General features: G+C 38.8%; 1 protein-coding gene across 1 annotated transcript in view; it reads right to left on the reverse strand.

The window, feature by feature from the left end:
• Positions 1-843: 843 nt before the first annotated feature.
• The window catches only part of znf423 (zinc finger protein 423), a 201,974-nt gene continuing 177,298 nt past the window's right edge, over positions 844-25,519 (reverse strand). The window contains exon 8 of the mRNA XM_051724421.1: positions 844-1,685. Within this exon, the coding sequence (XP_051580381.1) occupies positions 1,656-1,685 (30 nt within the window). The 3' untranslated portion in view covers positions 844-1,655. The remainder of the gene's footprint in view (positions 1,686-25,519) is intronic.

Raw genomic sequence — 25,519 nt, forward strand, 5'->3', positions numbered from 1 at the left:
GCTTGACTTTTACTTGGTTACGTGAAGCACAGAATCACACAACATCACAATGTCCAATACTATAATCTCACATTATCATATGAATTATTTTTTTTCCTAGTCTATGGATAATAGTGTGGCTGATTGTTTATGATATGTGTATTTTTCACGAATCAACTTACAGTCAGTTTACTATATTTAATAGTAATGTGATTTGTTATAAAACACCATGTAAAAATGGCAAAGTTTCCAGCCGTACTGCAGACATTCAGTTGAACACAATGAAAACAAAGCATGAATCATGGTTTGTGCAAAGCAGTGATTATTAAATCACTTCACTGTTCTTCTTCGCTGTTGCTTCACTGTTCTCCTTTCCTTATGGAAATGGATTATGAATCATCTTGTGTTAACAGTAGACTTTAATTTGCGTGATCTAAATTGTTACTAAATTAACACTGAAAACAATATCTACAATTTAGCTGAAAATCATTTATGCAGCTAACAGCATGATTATTTATTGATATTGTGAACCCCATCTCATACGGTGTTATCTTGATATATATATATATATATATATATATATATATATATATATATATATATATATATATATATATATATATATAAATGAATAAGCCTGAACTAAACATGTGTTCACTTTTCATCAACATTTTTAGATGTTTTTCATGCACATTATCTCTACGTTTGAGCAGCATTAGCCGACTGATATTTATTGTTAAATGGAGAGCATGACAAGAAGAATAGAGCTCACATGGTGTCTGGGGAAAAGAGCCACTCTAAGGAGTTCAACCACTTCAATAGGCTTTATCTGGGCTTTGAAAGAACACACTGCAGATGCATGGATTCCCTTTATTCATGATTTATTTATTTGTTTATTTTCAACTGTACTAGATTATTGCAATCTGGTTAATTCACATTTAAAAAGCAGACATCATCCAGTTGCACTGAAATTAATAATATTCATTTTTACAACATCCATAAGGCCCGTGTACTGGAAAATCCAATCAAACCCATTATGTTTTTTTATTTTTTCTTTATATGTTTTTTGTCTTTTTAAACTGTAATTAGAAAAAAGGAAATATATAACAATAATAATAGAAAGGAAAAATATTACGACTGGCAAGCAATCACAGCACAGCACAAGTACCTATTTACTGCAAGAAATAAATGGTACAAATCAACAAAAAAGGCTGAGAGAATATATGCATTTAAAATAACAAAATTGGCACGTATGAAGTTTGATACATGAAGCAACAGAGGACAAGATATGTATTTCTAGAGATTAAAATCAGGCAGAGGCTGCTTTTTCCTTCCATTTTTTTCTTTGTCCCCCAGAAAATAAAGAAAAAAGCAAAAAGAAATGGTGGGAAAATAAGAAACACACAACCAGGAAGAAGGGACGATAAAAAATACTGCACGTAGAATACCTTTTTCTCTCCATCTCCTTTTTTTCTCTCCTTTTCTTTTTTAATAGCATATTCCATTAATATTCATTCCCCACCGTTCGTAATAGCTGCGCCTGGTGGCAGAATCGTTAGAGTTTTACATGTGAGTAGCAAATGACACTTTGATTGGCTGTGATGTTGAAATGTTCCTCCCCCACCGGGCCTGGGTCGGGGTTCTAGGCTGATCTGGGAGTCCTGCAGGGCAGGGTCTCACTGTGCGTGCTGGCTCAGTGTGTGGTTCTGCAGGGGAACAGAAAAGAACACATGAGGAGAGAAATAATAAGCTACGTGCCCACACCTCCACCCGTCTCCTTCGCTCTCTCTCCCTCTATCCATCTCCCTCATTCTATTTACCCACAGGCCTGTCCGTCCATCTCAAGGCTAGCAGCCCCACTTTGACAGAGGAGTTCAAGCTCTGCAGCCCTGAGTGAGCACCTTAATTTTTTCCTCAATTCTTTCTTCTCCACACCCTCCCATTAAAAATTGGGCACATGTGCACTTACAATCCACTTCATCCACCCACACATGCACACACTTCACTTCTTTACCAGGCAGAAAAACACAAAATCATATTCATCTTTCATTTGATTTACAGTTTGCTGTTTCCAATGATTTGTTTATTCTGGATTCTTGAATTACTTTTCAATACATATTTATGAATATTTTAAATCATCACAATGCCTTATGAGGCCCTCATTCTATGCACAGAACATACATTTATAATAACGTAACAAATCCCTCTAGTAAGCAGTAGCTGAAATGCACCAGGGCAAGAGATGTGTATGGCAGCAAACAAAAAACTATAAATGGCTGAAAGGGGACAGAAAGAATTACCTAAAACCTGTGATCACATAAACAGATCAATCAGAAGACTATCGCTGAGCAATAGCCGGTTAAGCAAGAGCAGATATGTACAGGCTAAATGGGTATTGTGTAGCTGCGGTCACTCGGCAGATCTGCTTTTCCGCAAGCTTTTCCCTGGACCATAAACCCAATTCCCAGAGAAGAGCCGGCAATCATCCCCCTTTCCCTCTCAAAGCTCCTTTCCAAGATTAATCTCTTCAAGAGAGATAGGCTGTGTTGTATGCCCCCAAATAAAGAAGGGGGGGAAATGGGCAAGGGGGAGACAAATCTGTAGGATTAAACATGGTTTTTCGTTGATAAATACTTTCTTATTCTTCTGGCTCTTATCTTAGTGCACATATTTTGCAAATGATTGCTGCCGAAAGGGGATGGGCAGTTCCATCCAAGGAAGGCCAGACCACTGGGTCTTCAAACCCCATCCTATGGAACCAATGGCAGCCTATCAAGGGGATGTGTGTCATGCTTTCTCCTTCTCTTTCCATCCTAGCCTCTCTCTCTTTTCCCGCCCCTCCTGCGTGGAACAGAGTGGAGACGCGCACGAGGAGGGCTCTTGAACGAGGAAACGCATCTCTCTGGGAGCCACTGACCCCATTATGAGAGCAAACCACTTCTCTTTTTGCATTACGTTGCCTGCAGTGCCTCCTCCCTCCAGCAGAGGCCAGCCTTGTCTATGTCTGAGTCTGAACTTTAACATAGAGACAAACGAGACGAATACAGAGGTGCATTTCGGACAAAACCCAAACATATTGCACATCATTTGTCCACATCACCAAGCCCCTGTTTAACACACTGGAATTACGAAAAAACTAAACAGAATAAAAAGCAACAACACAGTAAAACTCAAAATAACCCTGGGACTAAGAATGACAATGAGCAATGAGTCAATACAGCCTACCTGCCCGCATTGTCACATGTGCACATGTCAAGAGCAACTAACGACCCAATTTACCCAAACCTGCCTATGCGGAGTCCCAGAGAATATGCTGCTGCTCAATCAATTATCAGTTATTCCCCACAAAGCCGATCCCCCTCAAAACTCAATCTTCACCTGCTGTAGAGCCAAATACAACCCAGCCTCTGTCATAATATACCTGATAAGCCTGCTCAATGTGAGACCAAATTAACATCTGGGTCACCGATCATGACAACAAAAACAATAACACCACTAATAATAGTAATAATAATCTCATATCATTTAATCTAGACAATTCATTCAATACTAGCACTGATAAATTATTTGTGATTTGTATATGACATGATAACCCTTAAACGCATACCTCGGGTCTTTAGAGACCCGGGACCACATTTCACCCCCTGTACCTTATCCATTTTTTCGGAATTGTGCCCACACCTCTTTAGTATACATCAATCTTTCTCTTATAAATAGTGTAACATATTTTTTTTTTTTTTTTTTTTTTTATGGTTTAAGTACCAAAAGTGTATAGGGTCATTAAAGGCCCTAGGTATGTAATAGTGTCATTTTTTTTCCACTTGCATTAATTATATTTTTTATGATTATTTCATATCTATATAAGTTCACTATCACAGGATATCTATTTCTGTGTTTATTACAAGAGAAATTAGTACTATATTCATACAAATTAATACTATATCACGTTGATTTTCTGTGTAACAGAGGTAAATTATCAGTATCCCATATGCGTGTACACATCTATATTATACATGCTATTTCTTACTCAAGGTGGCGCTGTTGTTTCAGTGATTGACTTGAATTACATTTGACATTGCTATTTGATGAAGAAAGGACATCAAAGTAAACTGTAGCAAGAAAAATGTACACTATCTGGGCATTTTGTAGATCATTTTTTGAAAGATATTTGTGCCGCGTCTCAAAAGACCTGAATATGTAAGAGTGTTTGGTGAAATTCCCCTGCATTTAAGGGTTAAATTAGGAATAAAGCATTTAGTTGTATAGAATGGATAGTTCTGGTCCAGAATGCTGATTGGTCAGTACAGCTTTCCAGCTGTGCTAAAACACACAATATAGCAACAGATATGATTCAAAACAACTGTTCGCCCAGCTCCAATGTACAGTAAGTGAGACCGGGGCTAGTTGTCACAAGGGCTATATCTCCATAACAATAACATTTGGAATCGCAAATCCAATTGTGCAAATGTGTGCTTTCTCTTCCAGAGGTATTGTATGTTGGTTTCAAATGCCTAGTTCAAAAACACTCTTAAATTCAAATATCTTTTTTATGAATTCTACCCTACAAAGTAATTGTTTTACAGGCATACAATCAGGGAAGGGTCAACATTATTATGAAGGCAGATTTTTAAAAAGGCTTTAATGTGTTTACAAAGGTATTTTTCATTTTGGCCGAAATAATGTGATTTTCCATTTCAGTAGTTTCATGAATCGTTTTGTACCTCATAATTATTTTACTTTTTACATTTTGCTGAAAAGCCTGATGCAGGGTGTTTTTATGCAAGTATACATTTTAAGAGAAACATAGATTTTGTTTTACCATTGGTGGTGGTGGGAAGGTGACCAGTGGACGTGTTTACAGAAACTTATGCCAATAGTTTAATGACAGGTTCCACTGTGACAACTTGCCCCATATAGTCTGACAACTTGCCCCGCTATTGGGTCAAGTTGTCACCAAAGCTAAACATGTTTTCAGTAAACTATCTTTTTTCCAGTGCAAGACTTAGAAATAAACCTATCCTAAAAAAATTGCTGGAGTAAAAAGTGTGACAACTAGTCCCGATCTCTTACCATCATATCTCTGCATAGCACCCTGTGGAGCCGAGGAGGGCGGGGCCGGGTTGGAATGAGACACACCCGGTCCCCAATCAGCCTGATGGGGCGCGCGAGGGATAAAGGCGGCCGGGGACGACAGTTCGAGAGAGAGAGAATTACAGACAGCTGTGCTGTGTTTTTAGTTGTGTGTTTTTGGTTGGGTTTTTGGTTAATAAATTATTATTTAAGTTGTCAAGCCGGTTCTCGCCTCCTCCTTTCCTCTAAACCCCCTTACACACCCATAGAGATAAACTATTAATATTCCAGGGGCTACATCTTCTAGTAAAGAGATGGCACTGAATGAAATTGCTTAATAAAACCATGTTTTAATTAAATTTTGTGCTCACATTTTTATTATTTAGCAACTGTTTTTTATATAAAAGCAATAAGACACCCTTGTGAATATAGTATGGGCTGAAGGAGTTGCTGACACTCCTTTGCTTGTCATGCCCAAATATGCCCTTAAACCAGACTATATTTGCATAAAAGCACAGCTTCTTGTACCTTGTTGCTTAAATATATTACTATTACTATAGCGACTGGATGAGTTTTCTATGAGTTGGGTTTTGGTTTGGGTGTGTGTTAGCTGTGGTAACTGTACGTACATCGGTGGGTTTACACATTTTAAAACTATTTCCAGAATGTATTAGTGTAAAATACTGTATTTGCATTCAAATGATTCATAAACAACAGCAGGTTTAGATTAGAGTGTTTCTATGCATCTGAGATGGAGAAAGAGGGAGTGTGTGATTGAGTGTGTGCATCCCCCAGGTTGTCAGGGTTGTGTGGAGCTGTATTGATTTGGAGGTGGAGGGACAGAGAGGCAGTGTTGTTCCCTGGGGTCTAGGGTTACACCAGCACTGCAGTGGTCTGATGGAAACTGCACAGTAGGACTGGAGGGGTGCAGGGAGCCCAGCCTAACATTCACACACTCCTACACAACCTTCCTTATACACACACATAGATCATTCACTTCACTAAAACAAAAGACATACGCTAAGACTCCCCCAAGATCTGCGTACACATGCCAATGTTCACAGCTCACACACACACACACAAGCACACACACGTTTAACGTGCATGGCCACTAGCCACAATCAACATCCACAGCTTGGCTTATTTCATGATCTCTGGCATATATGACCCAATCGTACATCTGCTCGGTCTAATCACACACACCCTTATAAATGCATCACATAACTGCACTTCAGCTGCCCAGCACACACACAAACATATCTATTTCCATCTCTCTTAAAAGATGGCAGCTGATGTGTGGGCGATCAAACCAGCAACACTTGTTTAAATTAGTTAATCAGTGTGTTGGAACAAACACATTTTCAGGCTGGCCGCAGTTTGTTCTCTTCATCTAAGCGCGTCGTCGGGGGCAGCGGTATCGATTAAGCCACAGTCGATCGATCGCTGAAATGGTGTGTCTCTCTGAATCTGATAATGACTCGCAATATGACATCAGTGCAATGCAGCTGTAATTGATATATTCTTGAAGAGGGGAAGTTAGGTAGAGAGACAGAGTGAGAGAAAATGGAGTGCGGTGGGGAACGCAGCCATATAAATAATCCTGAAAGAGCTGCAACTCAACCTACTGTTACAGGAGAATTCATCAAAACATGCGCTCTGACACAACCGCCATACTGTGTCGGAACTGGTTAGGCACTGTTATACTCTGGTACAAGTACTTGACAAGCTCACAAACATCCATGGACTTGCTCACAGGTCATGCACTTTTGTTAAACTGCGCATGAACTGAAATGCGACAATTTTAAGTACAGTTTTACTTTTATTTGTTACATTTTCATCATTGTGGCACTGTTCAGAAACACACAGCTCACCGAGCGGACTCTCTGTCGCTGTAACACAGGGAGGGTGCATAATGCACGCAACAGCCTCCTTTCCATTTCCCCTCTTGGCTGGGCGATGGAGAGGAGGCGGCAGTGCAGTGGGCAGAACAGCCCCTGCAAGCTCAGTCAATATCTACGCTGTCATTGTTTTCCTAAACTGGTTATAAAAGAGAGGCTAAATCCTGTGGAGCTGTGCACTCCTGGGAAATATGGCCCAGTCACATTACTGATGCAGTGACTGCGAGACTGCTGCACTCAAGAAGGGGGAGGAAGAGGAGGAGGAGGAGGAGGGGGGGGGGGGGAGGTAGAGCTGTGGGGAGATAAAGATAAAGGAAAATCAAATCTACGTTTCCCTACACAGCTCTTTTCACACACAGAGCATGCACATACAGCCAGACCGAGTGGCTGTCATGTCACTTTCAATCAGGGCTGTTCGTGTGTGTGTGTGTGAGTGTGTGTGTGCCACAGGGCCCCTGGCTCCCAGCTCTGGGGACAGTGCGGTGTCAGTGAAACTCTAATGTGTTGGCTCGTTCTGCTAGAGTGACCAGAGAGAGAGAGAGAGAGAGAGAGAGAGAGAGAGAGAGAGAGAGAGAGAGAGAGAGAAGAATATTGTGCGAGAGGGTGGGCTTTCTGTCAGTAAACCATTTTTCATAACAGGATTCTTCGGAGTTACTGACGTCTATGAGCTGACCTAAGAACAGTGCAAAGCGGTCATTCCCAAGTGAAACACTAAAACAAAGGCACACATGTCCTATGCCACACAATTCAGAAAAAAAAACAATACATATACAACACAAACAAACACAACAGAAAGAACAGTGATTATTCAAAGAACATACAGTACTATATATAACGGAGCTTTAATGGGTGGTGTAAACGGTAGTGTATATACCAGGGACGTGCCGTCCATATAAGCAGGGTAAGCAGTGTTTACCTAACAGAACAGTGAAAAGAAAAATTCAACTATTAAATATTTTAATACGATTGTTAATATAAACTACTGCTTTTGTTCAAATTAGTCATCTTTCATCTCAGTTGAGCAGCACAGACAGTTATTTATTTATATTCATTTATTTCCTTTGGCGCCACCCTCAGGTATAAGCACTTTATGTTATGCTTTCTCTGACTTAGATTCAAAGCATTGTTTACCGCCATTTCATTCAACATTATACATTAATTCAAACTGAATCATGCCCGCTACTACAAATGGCCAAGGTAAGCATGCTTACCTAAACGAGTAAGCCAATCAGAAGCTCCTTCCTTCAGTCATGCTATCTGATAGGCTAGATTTTTGTTTTGCGTCAACACGTTGAAGTTCACGTAACTAATGCGTTATTAAGCACTAAAATGGATATAGTGTAAGCATCGACGACCTACGTGAATTTGGCAAAGTTCATTTCAATTACAAATTGAGAAAGAGAGGCTATCGAAACTTCAACAAGCGGGCGACTTTTACAACAATGTGACGGAGATATTCGTTTGCAAGGAGAGACACATGGATTTTGTGTTCAAGTAAAGGTAAGTTAATATATTTATTAAAAATCTGTGTTATTGATACTAGGTCATTGTTTCTGGTTAGTCTGAGGCTAAGAAGTGGTGATCTGGCAATCATATCCTTCTTGTGTTATGATCTGTCTGTTTAATAGTTCTAACGTTAGGCACAGTGTCTGTTTAAAAAAATATATTAAGGGATGACTGCCGTATTTATGTTACATTTGCCTTGTGCATTCAAGTTAGGATTGTTGTCTTTGGTGGTCAGATTAGTTAATTGCTGCGGTCCATTCCAGTGTTTCTGAACTGTGGGAAGAGTGACGTAGTGACACTAGTAACTTGCAATATTTTTCTTTTTGTCAAAACAAGCTCTTCTGGCACTATGGTTCATTGTATGATTTAATGGACATAAACATGCTCAGCTCAATATATGACAATCTTTCATTTGTGTGATATGAGCAATATTACTGTCCTGAATTTAAAACAATTTGGTCATGAAGTTCGCCACTATGACATAATTGTTTCCATTGACTGGTGAGTTCTAAGGCAACAGTTTACATCTATAACATCTCCCCCACCTTACACTCACCCGTATAATGTGTTTTGGGCACAGTGTTTAATAATGTGTATTCAAAAGGTTGGAATCACTTACACATTTTTGATTCTTGAAATTGAATGTGCAAAATAAATTAAAGACTGATGGTAAACCATTAGAAATTATTAGTATGGATAGATGACTCTACGTTTGAGGTGTTGAGCTGTTTAAATTCTGATCAAAAAGTCCTTGAAACCAGTGACATCTTTGGAAAGTGCTACAGAAACCAAGGGATGAAATTTCACCTGAATATCAAAATAAAGTGACTGCAAGAATGTCTAAGGTGTTATTGCTGCAAGTGGGAGATTCTTGGATGAACAGACATTTTGAAAAGAGTACAGCATTTATTTAAATAGAAATAATCATTTGTAACATTATAAGTGTCGTTACTGTATTTCTTGATCCATTTAAAGCATCCTTAGTGTAGAAAATTATCATTTTCTTTCAAAAACATACAAATATCATGGTGATTCCAAACTTTTGAACAGTGTGTGTTTATATACAGTATATATATATATATATATATATATATATATATATATATATATATATATATATATATATATATATATATTTTTATTTTTTCCCATGTCATGCAGTTCATGAAATATGTCATGAAATACAGTACCGTGCCAAAGTTTTAGGCACTTACAATGTTTAACCAAAACATTTGTCTTAATATGGTTATTTATATCTTCAGCTTTACTGTGTCAAATAAAAGGAAATATAAAATTTAGACTCCCAAACATTCCTTTTGCAAATAGAAAAGAACAGAATAGAAGAACAGGGAGCCCTGCAACAGATGGCATGGCCCCCGCAGAGCCCCCTACTGAACATCAAGTCCATATGGGATTACATGAAGAGACAGAAACAATTGAGACAGCCTAAATAGATAAAAAAAAAAACTGTGGCAGATTCTCCAAGAATCTTGGAACATCCAATCTGCCAACAACCAAGAAAAACTGTGTCCAGGTGTACCAAGGAGAATTGGTGCTGTTTTGAATGCAAAGGTGGTCACACCAAATACTGACTTAGCTTTTTTTATGTTTACTGGACTTTTTATGATGTTAATTGATATTTAAAACTATTTAAGGCATTATTTTTGAAGACATCCTTACTATGCCAAATTTTTCACAAGTGCCTAAAACTTTTGCACGGTACTGTATGTCATGGAAGATTTTGTTGCATTTTCCAGGCAAGTTCCGCCCCTTCACTACTAAACCTTGATGCTCATACACATAAATGAACAGACACTATGTCTCTGTGCTCTATTGGCTTCATAAAGTGCTCTCTGCCGAGTCTGTCTGCTGTCTGTATGCCTTAATGCAGACAGGAAGAAGAACCATTAATAACTTGATTGATAACATTAATCAAGTTGTCTTTTTTCAGTCAATGGGTGAGTAGTTCAGTACAGTATTTTATGTTGAGTCATAAAAGCCTTTATTGTAAAAGATTGTTTTGATAAATAGGTCTATAGTTCATTTTCAATATGTTTTCTGCTAAATTTAGCGTGTGATGCATGGTTAAAATAGGCTTGGCGCCTCATCTGTTCTCTCACTGCGGCTTCAGGGTCTCAACACCACACGCATGTCTCACGCGCCCTAGTGTAAGACTGTAACCTGAAGACATAGTTCGTGTAAAACAGCAGTAACAAAAGTGTAGCTCTGATCCTGGTGTCCTCCATGGATGTTGTTGATTTTGTTGTTGTTGTTGCTATTGAATTGTTCATGCAAACAACGTTAGAAGAAAAATGGTCGACACAAGATGACGTCACTATGGGGGTTCCATTTGTATGTGCGATTGCAAGAGGGAAAAGTAACCTGGGGTACAGTTCCTCTTAAGAGTTCTCATCGAGAAAGTTCCTAAGGGGAAAGTACCAGGACTGTTAGTGGGAAAGGGGCTATTGAGAAAGAAAGAGATGCTGAAAGGTTTGAGAGAGGGGAAGAGAGAGGGAGAGAAAGCGCAAATGAGTATGAGAAAGAAAGAGAAAAGGGGAGGGCGGGCAGCGAGTGCAGCTTTGCTCTTAGGACGCAAGTCTTTCCCTCTCTGCTCTGTTTTTAACACAAAATGAAAAATCACCTTTGCCGCCTGGTGCACTTTAGAGTGGCTTATTTTTAGACCTGCTTGACAGTCTTCCAATGGCCGGAGACTAGCAGATGGGCTGTCTTAAAGCTTCATATGCTCCCAGCTCTCACCTCCCAAAGACAGGAAACTCACTTGGGAGTATGCTACAAATAAATGCCCCCCTGCCCTGCCCCTGGACTGCCTCAACCCTCCCCTCTTCCCACCTACTCACACCATTCTCCATCCAGATAGTGCCTGTCCCTGAATTTGGCACCTTCTCAGCAACTCCATCCTGTTGTACTAAAGTGCAAATCACTCTGTCCCCACAACACTGCCTGATAGCAACTCGATCCTCCTGATGGCCGGACCAGGACTGGACACGTATGTGTTAATGTGATTTGATAAAAATGTAAATGTAAATACGTGTATGATTGTTGGAGCTGTAAATTAGCGATTAGCACTTTGAGGTGTGATGCTTATGTTGCCGATACAACTTCGAATTTGGCTCTTGAACTTTTACCAATCCAGTTACTTTCTCTTATTCCCATTATTTAAGTTTTATCTTGAATATTGTATCAATAATGGGAAATAGTGGTTGACGTAAATATGCGTATGATTGTCGGATGTTTGAATTAGCGATTAGCACTTGAGGCATGGTGCTTTATGTGGGCGATGCAACTTCGAATCTGGCTCTTGAACTTTTACCAATCCAGTTACTTTCTCTTATTCCCATTGTTTAAGTCTTATCTCGAATATTGTATCAATAATGGGAAATAGTGGTTGACGTAAATACGCGTATGATTGTTGGAGCTGTGAATTACCGATTAGCACTTCGAGGTGTGGTGCTTATGTGGGAGATGCAACTTCGAATCTGGCTCTTGAACTTTTACCAATCCAGTTACTTTCTCTAATTCCCATTGTTTAAGTCTTATCTCAAATATTGTATCAATAATGGAAAATAGTGGTTGACATAAATACGCTTATGATTGTCGGAACTTTGAATTAGCGATTAGCACTTTGAGGTGTGGTGCTCATATGGAAGATGCAAGTTCGAATCTGGCTCTTGAACTTTCCCAATCCAGTTACTTTCTCTTATTCCAATTATTTAAATCTTATCTCCAATACTGTATCAATAATGGGAAATAGTGATTGATTGATAGGTTATTTAAATGACTGATGCTGAAATCAATATTTAGAGAGCACATTGGCCTATAGCTAATATTTACAATACATAACAGAATTGTATTACATCAAATGAGATTTACACAAAATGAAATGAACACTTTTTTTTAACAAAATATATACTCTAAATAATTCGCTTTAGATATTATCAACCAAGTGGACAAAGTTATCAGGCAATACAGATGAAGATGATCCTAAAATGGCCAAATATCAGCCAATTAATTGGCCTGGCCGATATACCATATATAAATCATTTCACTGACGTAAACAATAACGAAGGAATTAGAACGCTACAGCGCATGTCTGGCCCTGAGTCATTTACAGTAGCTGCACTTTTATAACCCAGAACTGTCAAAATAAAGTGACTACTTTTTGAGCTGAGCTAAAACAGAACAAACAAGTTATGTGCAAAAACTGAAAATAAACAATAAGGTGTCATTACCGGATCCTTTAAATAAGATTTTGAGTCAACACATTTTCGCAAAGAAAATCAAACACTTATCTGAAGAGACTTATTCAACATGTTGTTGATACAGAGCATGCACGTCTATGCAAGAGAGGCGATGAAAGAATATCGTAGTTTAGATGCTCACAATTATTTCCTCAGGGGCAAGGTAAGGAATATTGGATCGCTCCTGTCATAATCAATTAAGCTGTTATCGCTGCACACGTGTGAGCTGCAGACAAGGTAAGGGTTTTCTTTTTAATTATAAAAAAAAAAAAAAAAATGTTGTGTCTCTCTTCTGTGGTAGCTTCTATACTACTCCAGCTACTCTGAGATCTTGGCAGTTGTTGGTATGACAAATTGCTGGTTAGGTTCCTCATTTGTAAGTTGCTTTGGATAAAAGCATCTGCTAAATGACTGTAAGTGTAAATGACTTGTGCAGCTTCATTCATTATAATGGGAGCGATCTACAGTCACTTTTAGAGTCCGCAAAGAAATACTCTTACTTAATTATTCAGCTAAACTCTAGCTATCAAACGTACTATTTGTTGGCAAAAATGTTGTTCACCTACCAGAGATAAGATGTGTGCTACAATTGTTAGTACTGCACATATCTATCAAGCCATCTCGCTTCACTGCAGTGGTTAATGCGTCCATTTCTCATAGCTTTTTCTGAGATCTAAACACTGTAATTTCCGTTAGTTCCAGGCATTCAGGGAGCATCCAGCCACCGAACAACATGGTTCATATTTTAATAAAGACATTCTATTACAATCGCTTAAACATTAATCATGTTAAAGCCGCTATGAATGAAGCACCTCCCGCTGTTGTTCTGAATGAGTATGACAGCTAGCCAGAAATGTTCAAGGGACAAAGACGTAACTCCCTTAAACTGACGAACTGCCCTTGAAATGGTCTATATCGGTCTATCACAAGCAAAAAATAAAATGCATGTATGACTCACAGGTATTTGTATGCATACCTTATTCGGAAAGGCACGGATAATGACTTCAAAACAGATAATGGATTCATCCGAGTAATATAAAAAATATTAGTTTGACTGATTATCCAAAAAGCACAAGGATAAAGCGACATTTTAAATAAATATATCCAAAATTACAGCTAATTAATCTGTGCAGCCAATATTTCTAAAATGCAAATCTTATGAATGTAAATGCACACGTGATTTCAGATCGGATGGCAGCGGTCTTGACTCCGTTTGCGGTCTCTGTTAATTGTGCGTGTCTGGAGCTTGTCAAGTGTAATATTAACTAAGATACATCATCATGTACACTTTCCACTTCTTGAAATGTCTATGTTAATATATCACTTGATTCGCATGTGATTCTCATGTATTTATTTATAGCCTAAACCTGAGCGCGATGTTAAATTCCTGACCTGAAGTGTTTTAACGTCGGAGCTCTTATGTCCATCTCTTAAAGTTGACCACATTTATAGCCACATCAGTGATTAAGCTAATTAACTGGTTAAGACTTTATTCCATAAAGGTTTAAATGTTCAATAGAGTATTCATCTATTCGAAATATTCCACCTTATGTAAAATGAAGAAACTGAAACATGCTTTTCTTCTTCTTTTTCTTCTTTAAACTGTGTTCAATTTGAAAATGTTAAGTGTTCTTGAAATCTGGTAAGGCGCTATATAAATTTAACATTATTATTATTTTTATTATCATTTAACAAAATAATGTTGTCTTATCGTAAATATTCCTGATAGACTTACGGGACTTTGACCTGTTTGTAGGCTATATTGATTTTATTTTAATTTCTTTTAATGTTTGAATTTGTATTTATTATTCATAGCAAAATGTGTGCTTGACATTTCACATTTTTGCTTGACACCTCTTGCCTCCAGAATAATGTTGTTATACATGCATAGACAAACAAAAATTCTGTTTCATAATATCTGAAATACCAGGAGAAACCACAACATATTCCACAGTTAATGTAACCTACAAATTCAGCTTCATCTGGTAAGAAAAAAAAAAAAGAATAAAATATAAATATAAAATTATAATAAAATTATAATTGTATAATAATAATAATAATAATGTTATAAGGCTATTATTATGAAAAGGCATTTACAAGGCATATTTTATTAATAGAAACTATAAATCTAAGAGTAATACTTGAAAATGGGCGTTTCATTTAGTTTTGATGCACTTCCGTTTTAAGCCCCACCCACACCCGGTTCTATCCGAATACAGAGACAGATACAGATAATTTTGTCATATGAACAGATACAGATACAAATACAGATAATGGCTCCACTGCACACCACTAGTAACAGACACTATAAAATGCATGAATCTGGATTAAAAAAAAACTGAAGTCTACATCTGAGCATCGGGGAGAGTACAGGTGATATCAGTCGAAATCTGTGTCATCTTCAATCCCACTTTCAGATGGAGGAGCAGAGGGAGTGATTCCACCATCACTGACCTACTCTGACCTCCTGCTTCACATCCATACTCCAGAGTGGCCTCCTCACATTTATCACACACACTAATAGCTGCTACACAGACATAGCCGTATGCTCTCACACACACTCTGTTCACACTCATACATACTGTATATCCGACATCGGTATGTCTCTGTTAAACACCACGTTGCCAAATAAATACAAAATGTACAGGGGATTAATTATACAGCAATGATGTACATAACCAGCTCAATGATGTAATCTAGAGAAACATATTTCTAATGAGCAGAACAGGCTCTGAAAGTCAACAAACACTGTTGGCTGTCTCTAATATAACATTTAACATACTCTGCATGTTTCAAACAAGGGCACATGACAGGAATATAGATGGACTCTTACAGAAATGTGTTACTACAGTTAATGTTACTAATGTAAAACCATAATTAAATTAATAAGGGATCTTCTTTAAACAATGTAAGAACTTTTAAGTCAACATGAAACCACATTTTTTTCCATGTTTTTTTTTATCATAATCTTTCATCCTCTTAAACGACTTTCATTTTCAGCTGACGTCACCAAGCCCCCCTTTTTCAACCACTCCCATCCAAACGCCTGTCAAAGAGACCACTTAATATGCCACATAACAGAAGTAAAATGGGTTGTGAATGCCGTTTGATGTTGACTTGAGTCTTTCTGTCATTTTGTTAGTTTAAAATGTCTATAATACCAAATTACCAGCGTTTTATTGTATTAACTGTTGTATTTCTTTTAATGACTATGGTTAGCATGGTACATGTGTGGGTTAAAAGTCAACTTGTACTGTAGGCAGACTCGAATATAAAATTTCACACATTCTGCAGGCATCAAACAAGGCCACACACATACACACACAAAGATAGACTACATATAAAAAACAACACACGCATGCATGTACACACACAGACAGACATGGACACAGTTGTGCTGTTGTGAGATCTGTGAACTGTGGAGGTTCGAATTCTAAATGAGCTCAGTGGCCTCAGTAGAGCCGTGTCATGGGCGATAGTACTACGCTAGGCTAACACTAGGCTACGCTACGCTACACTAGCCATGTTCTGCCACTCAGAGATGCACTCACAGTACACACACTCTTTCCATGTCATAGCCTCACTAAAACCCCCGTTTTCCCTCAAGGAGAGGGTTTTGACTCCAAAGCAGCCTTAAACTACAATAGAGGAAACACATTATGCCGTGAACGATGCAGCATGCAGAGACAGAGCGAGAGGGCTAGTGCGTATTGTCTACAGCCAGTCAACTTCAACACTTTGTTGTCACAACGATATTGGAGCCTGGCGGGGAGAGTGAAAGTGAGCGAGCAGAGGAAAAGAGAATAGGGGTGTGTGCAAGGTGTGCTGACAGAACTGTGATTTATAGTGTGTTCTGTCAGACTCCAACTGCTGAATGAAAGTGTCAGGTTGAGAGAGACCCCTACCAGTGTGTGTGTTGAAAGATCAACAAAACGAGAGTGAGAGACTGAAAGAGAATGAGCAGACAACTTTTAAGGGGCCATATTCTACACTTTTTGTCCCTTAAGTCCACTTAAAATGTTAGACAAGGTTTCTCATTCCAAAACCAGCTGCAATATTGTTTTAAATGACCATTTTCTGTGTATTCTCTGACTCTTACACAGGTTGTTATAGAACGCAACAGTCCAGTTCTGGAAGCAAAAATCTTTACAGGCAAATCAATTTTTAACAATAATTTATAAACCTTTAAAGTCAGTAGTATATGCTTCTGTTCAAGTCATTAGTTCACGTCATTTCACATTTTTTTTCAAAATCATATTAAATAGTGGAATTTCTGGTGAAGAACTACACTACCCATGATCCAGCAGAGAAATATCCACCAATCGGAGAATCGCAGCAAAGCGCAGCAAAAGAGCACAGTAGTGACCACACACTACCATGACACACTGTGAATGATAAAAATCGAGTCGTCTCCATACACTCTAAAACTACTATTATCTGAAAATTTAGCAATAAATGTAAAATATATTTTCTTTATACTTATAATCATCAACTTGAAATTAATAGTTTTATATTTGTCCATCGTTTTTAATTCGATTACGTCATTTTGTCTTTTTGTCTGATTTTCAGCTGATACTTTGCTTCAAAACACAGTTTGTAATGTTGTGATTCACTGTGGTTTGGTTCATGGCTTATATCTTTTTTATGAGGGATTTTATGAAATCTCTGTGGAAAAAAGAATGGGAAAAATACTTCCCAAACCAAGACAGCTGAAAAAGTGTGTGGGCACTGTTGCACTCTATCAGTGGTGTAAAGTAACAAGGTACAAATACTTTGTTACTGTACTTAAGTAGATATTTTCAGAATTTATACTTTCTTGAGTATTTAAATTTGTTGCAACTCGTTACATTTTTTATCCAAATAAATACTTTTTACTCTGATACAGAGCCTCTCGTTACTCATTACCTGGATTAAAAAAAGTTTGTTTCATTATTTGCGAAAAGAGAGCAGCTAATACATAGAGCGAAGTGTGTTTTATTGACAGCAGCCAGCGCGAGCACAGACACTCAGATCATGTGCTCATCATGAAGTCTGTCAGACTAGAAAAGCGATCTTTTATGAAGGATTTTAGTGAATGTCTGAATGTAAATAAGCCTAAACGCGCTTCCAAATGCACAGATAAATGCAGTTTACCCTAGCTGTGTACAAAACTGACAGCCTTAATGTATTTGTCACTGTATATAAGCCACAGAATATGAGGAACATAGAAACAATGGAAGAACTCATTGATCTCTGCCTGCATCACCTTTGTCTATTGATGGACTACACTCTTGAAATGGAATACACTGACTATCATTTAATTGCCAACAAAAGCCTTCATCAGCCAACTAACAAAGGACAATTCATCTACAGTATGTGAATTTATTCAGTTAATCCAGGATGGACTTCAAAGTCATTAATCGTTAATCTTACAGTTCATAAAAAATCATTTTTTTTAAACACTGACCTTAACACTTACTTAGTTTACAAATTTGTAACCATGACTTGCACTTCACACAAATAACTAATATTGGCATTATATTCATGATGTTTATCCAGAGGGGAACTGGCCAAAACAGTGAGCCTGGTTTCTTCCAAGGAGTTTTCCAACATCTTATGGAGTTCTGTGTTCCTTGCCACAGTCACCTTCGGCTTGCTCACAGGGGTTCAAAATACAATAATTAATTAATATTTAATCAAACTACACAATGATCACTCTAAGACTTTATAGATATTACAGTTTAAATTTTTTTTGTTAATGCATGATTTCCTGTAAAGCTGCTTTGAAACGATGTGTGTGTTGTGAAAAGCGCTATACAAATAAAAATGACTTGACTCTTCTAAGATGCTGTGGAGTAATGACAGTAGGTGCTGCTTTCAAACTCTTACATGATGTGTGCTTATGTCTGCGTCTACTGTAAAGAGTGCTCGTGTCGAGTTGCACCAGTCCATCATTTCCCAGGATCGTCCTGGTTTTTGTCCATCTGTCCTGGAATAATAAAATTCCATTCCCAAAGTGTCCCGGAATTTGACAATTTTCCTGACGCATTTACCCATGTGAACACTTGTTGCTTATGTGCAAAGTATTCAAGAAGACTGAACAAACGTGCTCTCCTAAATCATTCTCTCATATAATCTTTAAAAAGTCCGATTAATTTTACCAAAACCGTTCTCTCTCTCTCATATGAAGCATTGGGAAGTTCGATTAATTTTAGTGAATCGGTTTGTTTGGAGGATCCATTTACATGGACAGTGTTAAAGGACAATTCATTTAGGTTTTAAACAGAATACCCTATTTTTACAACTACTCATTTGTTGTTGAATATTTAGTTAAATGCTGCTGTTCACCACTGTTTTCGACTCATTTATTACATGGATGTGTTTACATTATCTCTTCAAATACTGTTTATTACTGATAGTTATATATTTTGTAATAAAGATAATACTTTAGTGTTGTTATAGGCCCTTTTGTTAATAGCTTGTAGTGTAGTAACTCAAAATTGCTCAGGGACCGAATAAGTAAATATTTTAAACTTATACATTATAAATTATTATTTGAATTAATTATATGCTTTACATGTTAATTAATTTCTAGCTTATTTTCTAAATAAAATGCCCTTTCCTTATCCACCAGCGACTAAGCTTTACTTATTACACTAAACTATCACTTATTGTATTTAGTATTACCTGTATGAGACTCAATTATTAGGCTTTAAAAACAACAACATGAACAGGTCACATTTTTTAAGATGAACGGATTTGAATTTGCAGTATTTACTTTTTAATACTTAAGTATTTTTAAAACCAGGTAGTTTTTACTTTTACATAAGTAGTATTTTAATGGATGACTTTTACTTTTACTTAAATAATACATTTGTGTGGTATCTGCACTTTTACTTAAGTATGGAAATTGAGTACATTCTCCACCACTGCACTCTATTGCTACTGTACCTTTAAGACTTCTAAATGTAAATGGAATCTATTATGATTGGCTAATCACCACATACAGGAGCCTTGACAGAGTTGTTCTCCAGGATGGGTCTGTTGCTGAATAGGTGTTGATGTGTAAATGTGGAAGGTCATATGTTCATGTTCATGATAATTGTGATGCGTTTTGAATGACTCGTTTTCCCAGCTTAGTTTTCATAAATGGTCTTGGTGGACAGGGGAATGAGCTAGAGTGTTAGAGTATGTCCACATAACACTATAGAACTTTTGAAAATAGCAAGAAAAATCCTGTTTTTCATAATATGCCTCCTGTCACATATTTTGAAAGTCAAAAATAAACCAATATGCACCTTATTTATTTTAATTGTTAACAATTCATTGGTGCACATTATTCCAAATAAAAAATTGTCTTTCTAATCTTTTGTTATAACTTGCTCCACCTCTGAAATGACTTACCATGCACTCTTACTTTTCATTCTTGAAAATGGTTAAATGGTTTCCCGTTGACTTTAAAGGGTATGTGAACATGTGCCTCCTTTATCACTGTTCAGCCTAGATATGACAGATCGTTAGACAAACATTACTCTTTATAGAGCAACATAATATTCTGTGTGATCCTAAAACTACTTAACCCTTGCTATTCAGTGGCAAATCCACTGATAGAACATTAGTCCAAGCCATTAGTGGGAAGCAATACAGCCACAATTCCCACTCAATTGTATCACCAGAGCGTTCTCTACTAGAGATTGATGGGACTAATCAGAAGCACTCCATTCTAATCCAGTCTAAGATGTTTTTTTTTCCATATGCCACATGCAAATTCTAAGTGTAATCAAGACACCTTTCTAAATAAGCGTCCGGTACAATCAAAACACTTCCTCAGTTGCTATATTTTTAGGTTTAACGAGTGTGATTCTAGTGTCACATCGTAAGATAAAGTCCTCTCATCTGTTATGCTATGTTAATGAGCGAGACAAACAAAGTGAAGAATCACAGTTCCCAAACCCTCCAAATCACAGCTGTGCTCAGTGTGCTTGCATGCACGTGTGCGTCGAGCATTGAGAGCGTTGAGCAGCTAGAGTCATCTCACCGACAGCGCTTAGACTCATACGTCACTGTCAGAGCTACGACAGTTCCAGTCCCGAGCTGGCAACCCGCACACGAGACAACAACACACACCACGCAGCGCGGAGCTGTAGCGCCACAGCACAACCCTGCTCAACTGTCATCTCTGACTGGGGCATGAGCCGTACACACTCCCTCCTTCCTCGGTTTTCTTCACATTTTAATTTCAGCTCTTTTTCTCTCGCTCTCTCTCTCATGTAGTGTCACACCATATCCCTCTTTCTGTCTGTGTTAAAGAAACAGGCTACCATGAGAGAAGGATGAGAAAACCCTTTATAGTGATCCCAGTGGACATCTCTCTCTTTTTTTCCTTTGCTCTTTCTCTCTTCCATGCCCCCTCCCTTTTCCCCTTTCTCTCATGCCAGTCCCCAAATTATTTAATTTAGAGCAGACACCATATCTCCCTATGTGCTAGCCTGCTGAAGTTCTCTCTCCCTCTACTTCCTCCTCCCTTCTTTGCTTGACTTTATAGATTGTTCCAAGCAGGGGGATTTTGTGACAGACACAGGAGTGTGGGTGGGTACGCAGAAAAATTTGCAAAAAGGCATTTACTTAATTTTTATCTCAACATAAACACGTGCGTGCACACAAGCAGCTTGAAACGGTGTCCCGTGTTGTAATAAACAAATGTGAATGTGTTGATTTACTCTGAAGATTAGTGCCACCCCATGGTGAGTGTTTTTGATTTGAATTCACCAGGTCGGAGCTTCGTTTGAATCTTTCTCTCAGCAAGGGCAGAGAAACAAAACAAATGCAAACAGGTAAACAACTTAAATATGTCCCCTCTGATTCTAGTTTACTCGAGTGCCTACCAGCCGCCCCGTCTGGAGAATTTTTGAAAACGTGTGTGGTTGTGTGTGAGTCAGTAACACCACAATGTACTCCTTATAACGCTCACTATTTTTGTGTGTTTTTTTATTAATTTGGTGCCATTATGCACACCAGAATGAACAACACTTGCGCCAGGGTGCAGGTCCGCTCCACAGTTCGAAAAACAGCTTTCATATTACCAATTTTTCATACCCGTACTCTGATTGGGACTAAACTGTCAGTGTGAAAAACTTTTGATGACCCGAGTCCATTTCACGTAAGAGTTTGTTTTGGTTCATCTGAAGGTGGTACCCGAGTCATGCGAATTATGTTACGGTTCACAGTTGGTAAAACAGTAATCTGCTCTAAATCACAATAATTCAACTGTTTTTGATCTGCATCTTTGCATGCTCCCGGCCATACTTGTGCATTTATTATCCTGAAATAAATTGCCTTCGCATCTTACATTCTTCGCATCTATTGCATTACATCTGCAACAGATGAATGTAATTGCCGATTTGTGAGTAAAGATTTCATGATAAACAGACAAAAACATAAATAAAACTGTGAAGCTGGCCTGTTCTCATACCAAGTAGTTACCTTGCAAAGGTACAAAGCAAAAAGAGACAAACAGGTGCAAGGTTGTAGAATTAAACTTGTATTTGGACCAAACAATCCTACCACATGTAATTACTTTCCTACCAACATCGTTTTCTGTCTTTGGTGGAGTAAAACGGCAATTAAGTGTGAAGGAGAGGCATAAATGTAGCGAAATCAATGCATTTAAAAAATAAAAATAAAAATAAAAAGTAATTTATTAGTGTGGATGTGGCTTTATTATCTGCACTGTTCAAATGTTCTCACAAAACACAATACGAAAGGCACATATTTAGACGACTGAATCCATTAGTGAATGTATTCATTAGTTCACGCTCATTATAAACTCTTGGCAAAGTTCCAGCTATTTGTCCTGTTCTCATATTAGCAGATCATATCACGGCACTAAATTCATCAGAGAAACCCAAGACCCACAACTCTTCATGTCCACAACCCCAGCAGAATTCCACAATTCGCACCTGCTTCTTTGTGGCTGCAGTACGACATGTCATGGTCTTTGAGAGCGAGTCGTTCTAAACACAGGCCTCATAGCTTTAGCTGGAGACACTATACTGCAGTCCCTTGACAACCCCTCAACCAGCCAGCCAATCAGCAGCAGGTGAGGTGGATTTGAGGAGCTGTAGGCATGTGTGAGTGTGTGTGTGTGTTGGGGTTAAGGCTCTGAAGAGAGCCCCCCAGATCCCCATTCTAATAACGTACACTGCCACTTCAGACGCAAGGGCAGCTGGGACACACACACACACACACACGCAAGCAGGCACTAATAAAATTGAGCATCAACAACAGAAACCTATATCAATATCTACAGCACACAAAACCAGATTCAAAGCACACCAGATAAATTATCCATGCACATTATGAATCTGATGACACAAATAATGAAACAGATGCTATGAACCTCTTTTGTGCTTCTACACTTCTTGTAATGTATTTATTTAATTAATCTAGGTTAAATAGGCAAATAGAATGTTACATTTTCAGAAGAAAAGGTGAGTTAGTGCTTGCCCAGAGAAAAATCATCACCACCATGCTAGGATGTTGTGGATGGTTACCAGAGCATTGCTATACGGTTGCTAAGGTGTTCCGAGTGGTTTAAGTGTGCTGCTATGTGGTTGCTAGGGTGTTCAGGGTGGTTGCTAGGGTTTTCTGAGTGGTTGCTAGGGCACTGATAGGTGGTTGCACACTCTCCCAAGTCAAAAGAGACCCACTCCAAATTATTATGATATTCTGGCTCAGGTCCCTCCTTCAGCAGAAGTTTATGGGATTCTCTGCCCATTTTATATAAAATTGGTTAGAAAAGAAATACCACACCTCTCCTCAACAAACCACACAAATTGAGGCATTATGCATGCGAGTAGTAAAAACAGCACTGGACATGTAATGCGCCAAATATTAATACCTAAGGTTAGGGGTTTGTTCAAATAACAGTGATATGTGCCTTAATAAGCACCACTAATAATTCTTTCATCTTGCCACTCTCCACTGTTTGCACACTTTCAAGGCTGAGAGAATCTGTCTGCCTCATCTCCAAGATTGCGAATGGTAGTTCGAGAGTTTCACAGTTTTTTCCTTCAATTCTGTGAAAAATGGAAGTGTGTAAGACAGTGTGTGTGTGTGTGTGTGTGTGTGTGTGTATATGTGTACACCCTGATGAACACCGCCCACTTACAACACTTTGCTCAGCACTGTATGAGAACTCACAGCCCTCAAATATTCAACACTTTCGCAATGTCAAGGGGGGGAGGTTGGGGGATGGGGCATCAACAAACAAACAAGCTCAAAGCCCCCCTTCCTAATTCATACACACACACACACACACTCTCTCATCTATCCAAACTGCTGAGTATGGTTAAATATTAAATAAGGGGAAAAGAAGCGCCCCCTAGAGGGCTCAGTCAGACATGGCAGTGTGTAGAACTGAGGCACGCTGTCAGAGAGTGACAGCATTGCCTATGGAAGGGCCAAAGGGTGGGCGGTAGGGGGTTCACCTGGGAAAACAAAATAACAACTGAAAGAAAATCTACACACACTCACAGAAAGTCTCGAAAGTTTCTAACAAAGGAGTTAGAATCCAGCGGAATAGGACTAGCTGCGCTGATTGGGGTGAAGCATCACTTATTTACCAGCTTACATCTGCACTATTTATGGGGCACCAGGGAGAGGCAGAAAGGAGAGAGGGAGACTGAGAGAGTGGGATGGGTGGGGGCAACACAAAGGGGCTAAAATATGCATGGGGGATGGCTCTTCTGGGAGCAAGAAAAAAGAAAATGGGAAAGGGAGAAAGAATGAGAGACATAAAAAGGAGAATAAGAGAGGGAGAGAGAGTTGGAAACAGTTTGAGGAAGGGAGGGAGTTGGTGGGAGTGTGAAAGAGAGGGAGGAAGAATTAGAGAGAAGATAAAGGATGCAAGCATAGTTTGCCATAAGGGAGAGGGGATGATGCAGTAACGTGTCTCGCACTGGCTCATGGGAAGGTGAGGATTGAGGCAGAGTGGTCCTGAGTGTGGCCGCACTGGGAGGGCATGCTGGGTCGGGCGGCTAGGCCATAACCTTCCATCCATTCAGTCTTGTTAACACATACACACAATCAAGTCTCAGTTCACCTGGCCAGGTGCAGGGTAAAAACAGAAATGGGTTAGGACTAAGGAATGGATTGATCATTGAGCTGGGATCATGACTTAGCCAGACCTTTAATTAAATGGTAAAAGGTTAGGTTCACATTGCAGCTTATTCTGGCCAAGAACCGCCCACTTAGACAAGGAGAGACTGTCTAATCGACATCTAAAGCAACCGGCCGCAGTTCATTAATTCACAACTTTGTTTTCTAATGGACTGATAAATAAACCAAAACTGGAGTGTTTCGATAAAGCTCTCCATTACCGCATACCTTGGAAAACGATAACGAAAACAGATAAGTGTCGATGTGGCCTTATGCTTAGACTAGTCTAAGGCTGGATTTCAATGAAGATGTCTACTTTAATTATTTACCTGTCCACCTGAAACTCCATGCGGCTGAATCTGACTGCTCTATTCCTCTCTGCCGTCACCGCTCAGGTGGGCCTGAAGTGGATGCAGGGGGGCGTGAGTGGATAGAGTGATGGGGAGGACTGGGTGGCCCGCTGAGCCATGGGCTAGTGTTAGTATCTCGGTTGGCCGGCCTCGGGGTGAGAAAGACAGTGACCGACAGGGTCCAGCGCTACTCCTGCTGCTAAATGGACTGACCGGCCATATGCCCAGCGCTGCCGGCCTTATATCACTGTCACACCACAGTTGGGGGCTGGGGGGGGCTTGTTGAGAGGTGGGGTGTTTGAGCCATGTAGGAGATTTA

This window comes from Myxocyprinus asiaticus, chromosome 18, assembly GCF_019703515.2.
Source record: "Myxocyprinus asiaticus isolate MX2 ecotype Aquarium Trade chromosome 18, UBuf_Myxa_2, whole genome shotgun sequence".
NCBI lineage: Eukaryota > Metazoa > Chordata > Actinopteri > Cypriniformes > Catostomidae > Myxocyprinus > Myxocyprinus asiaticus.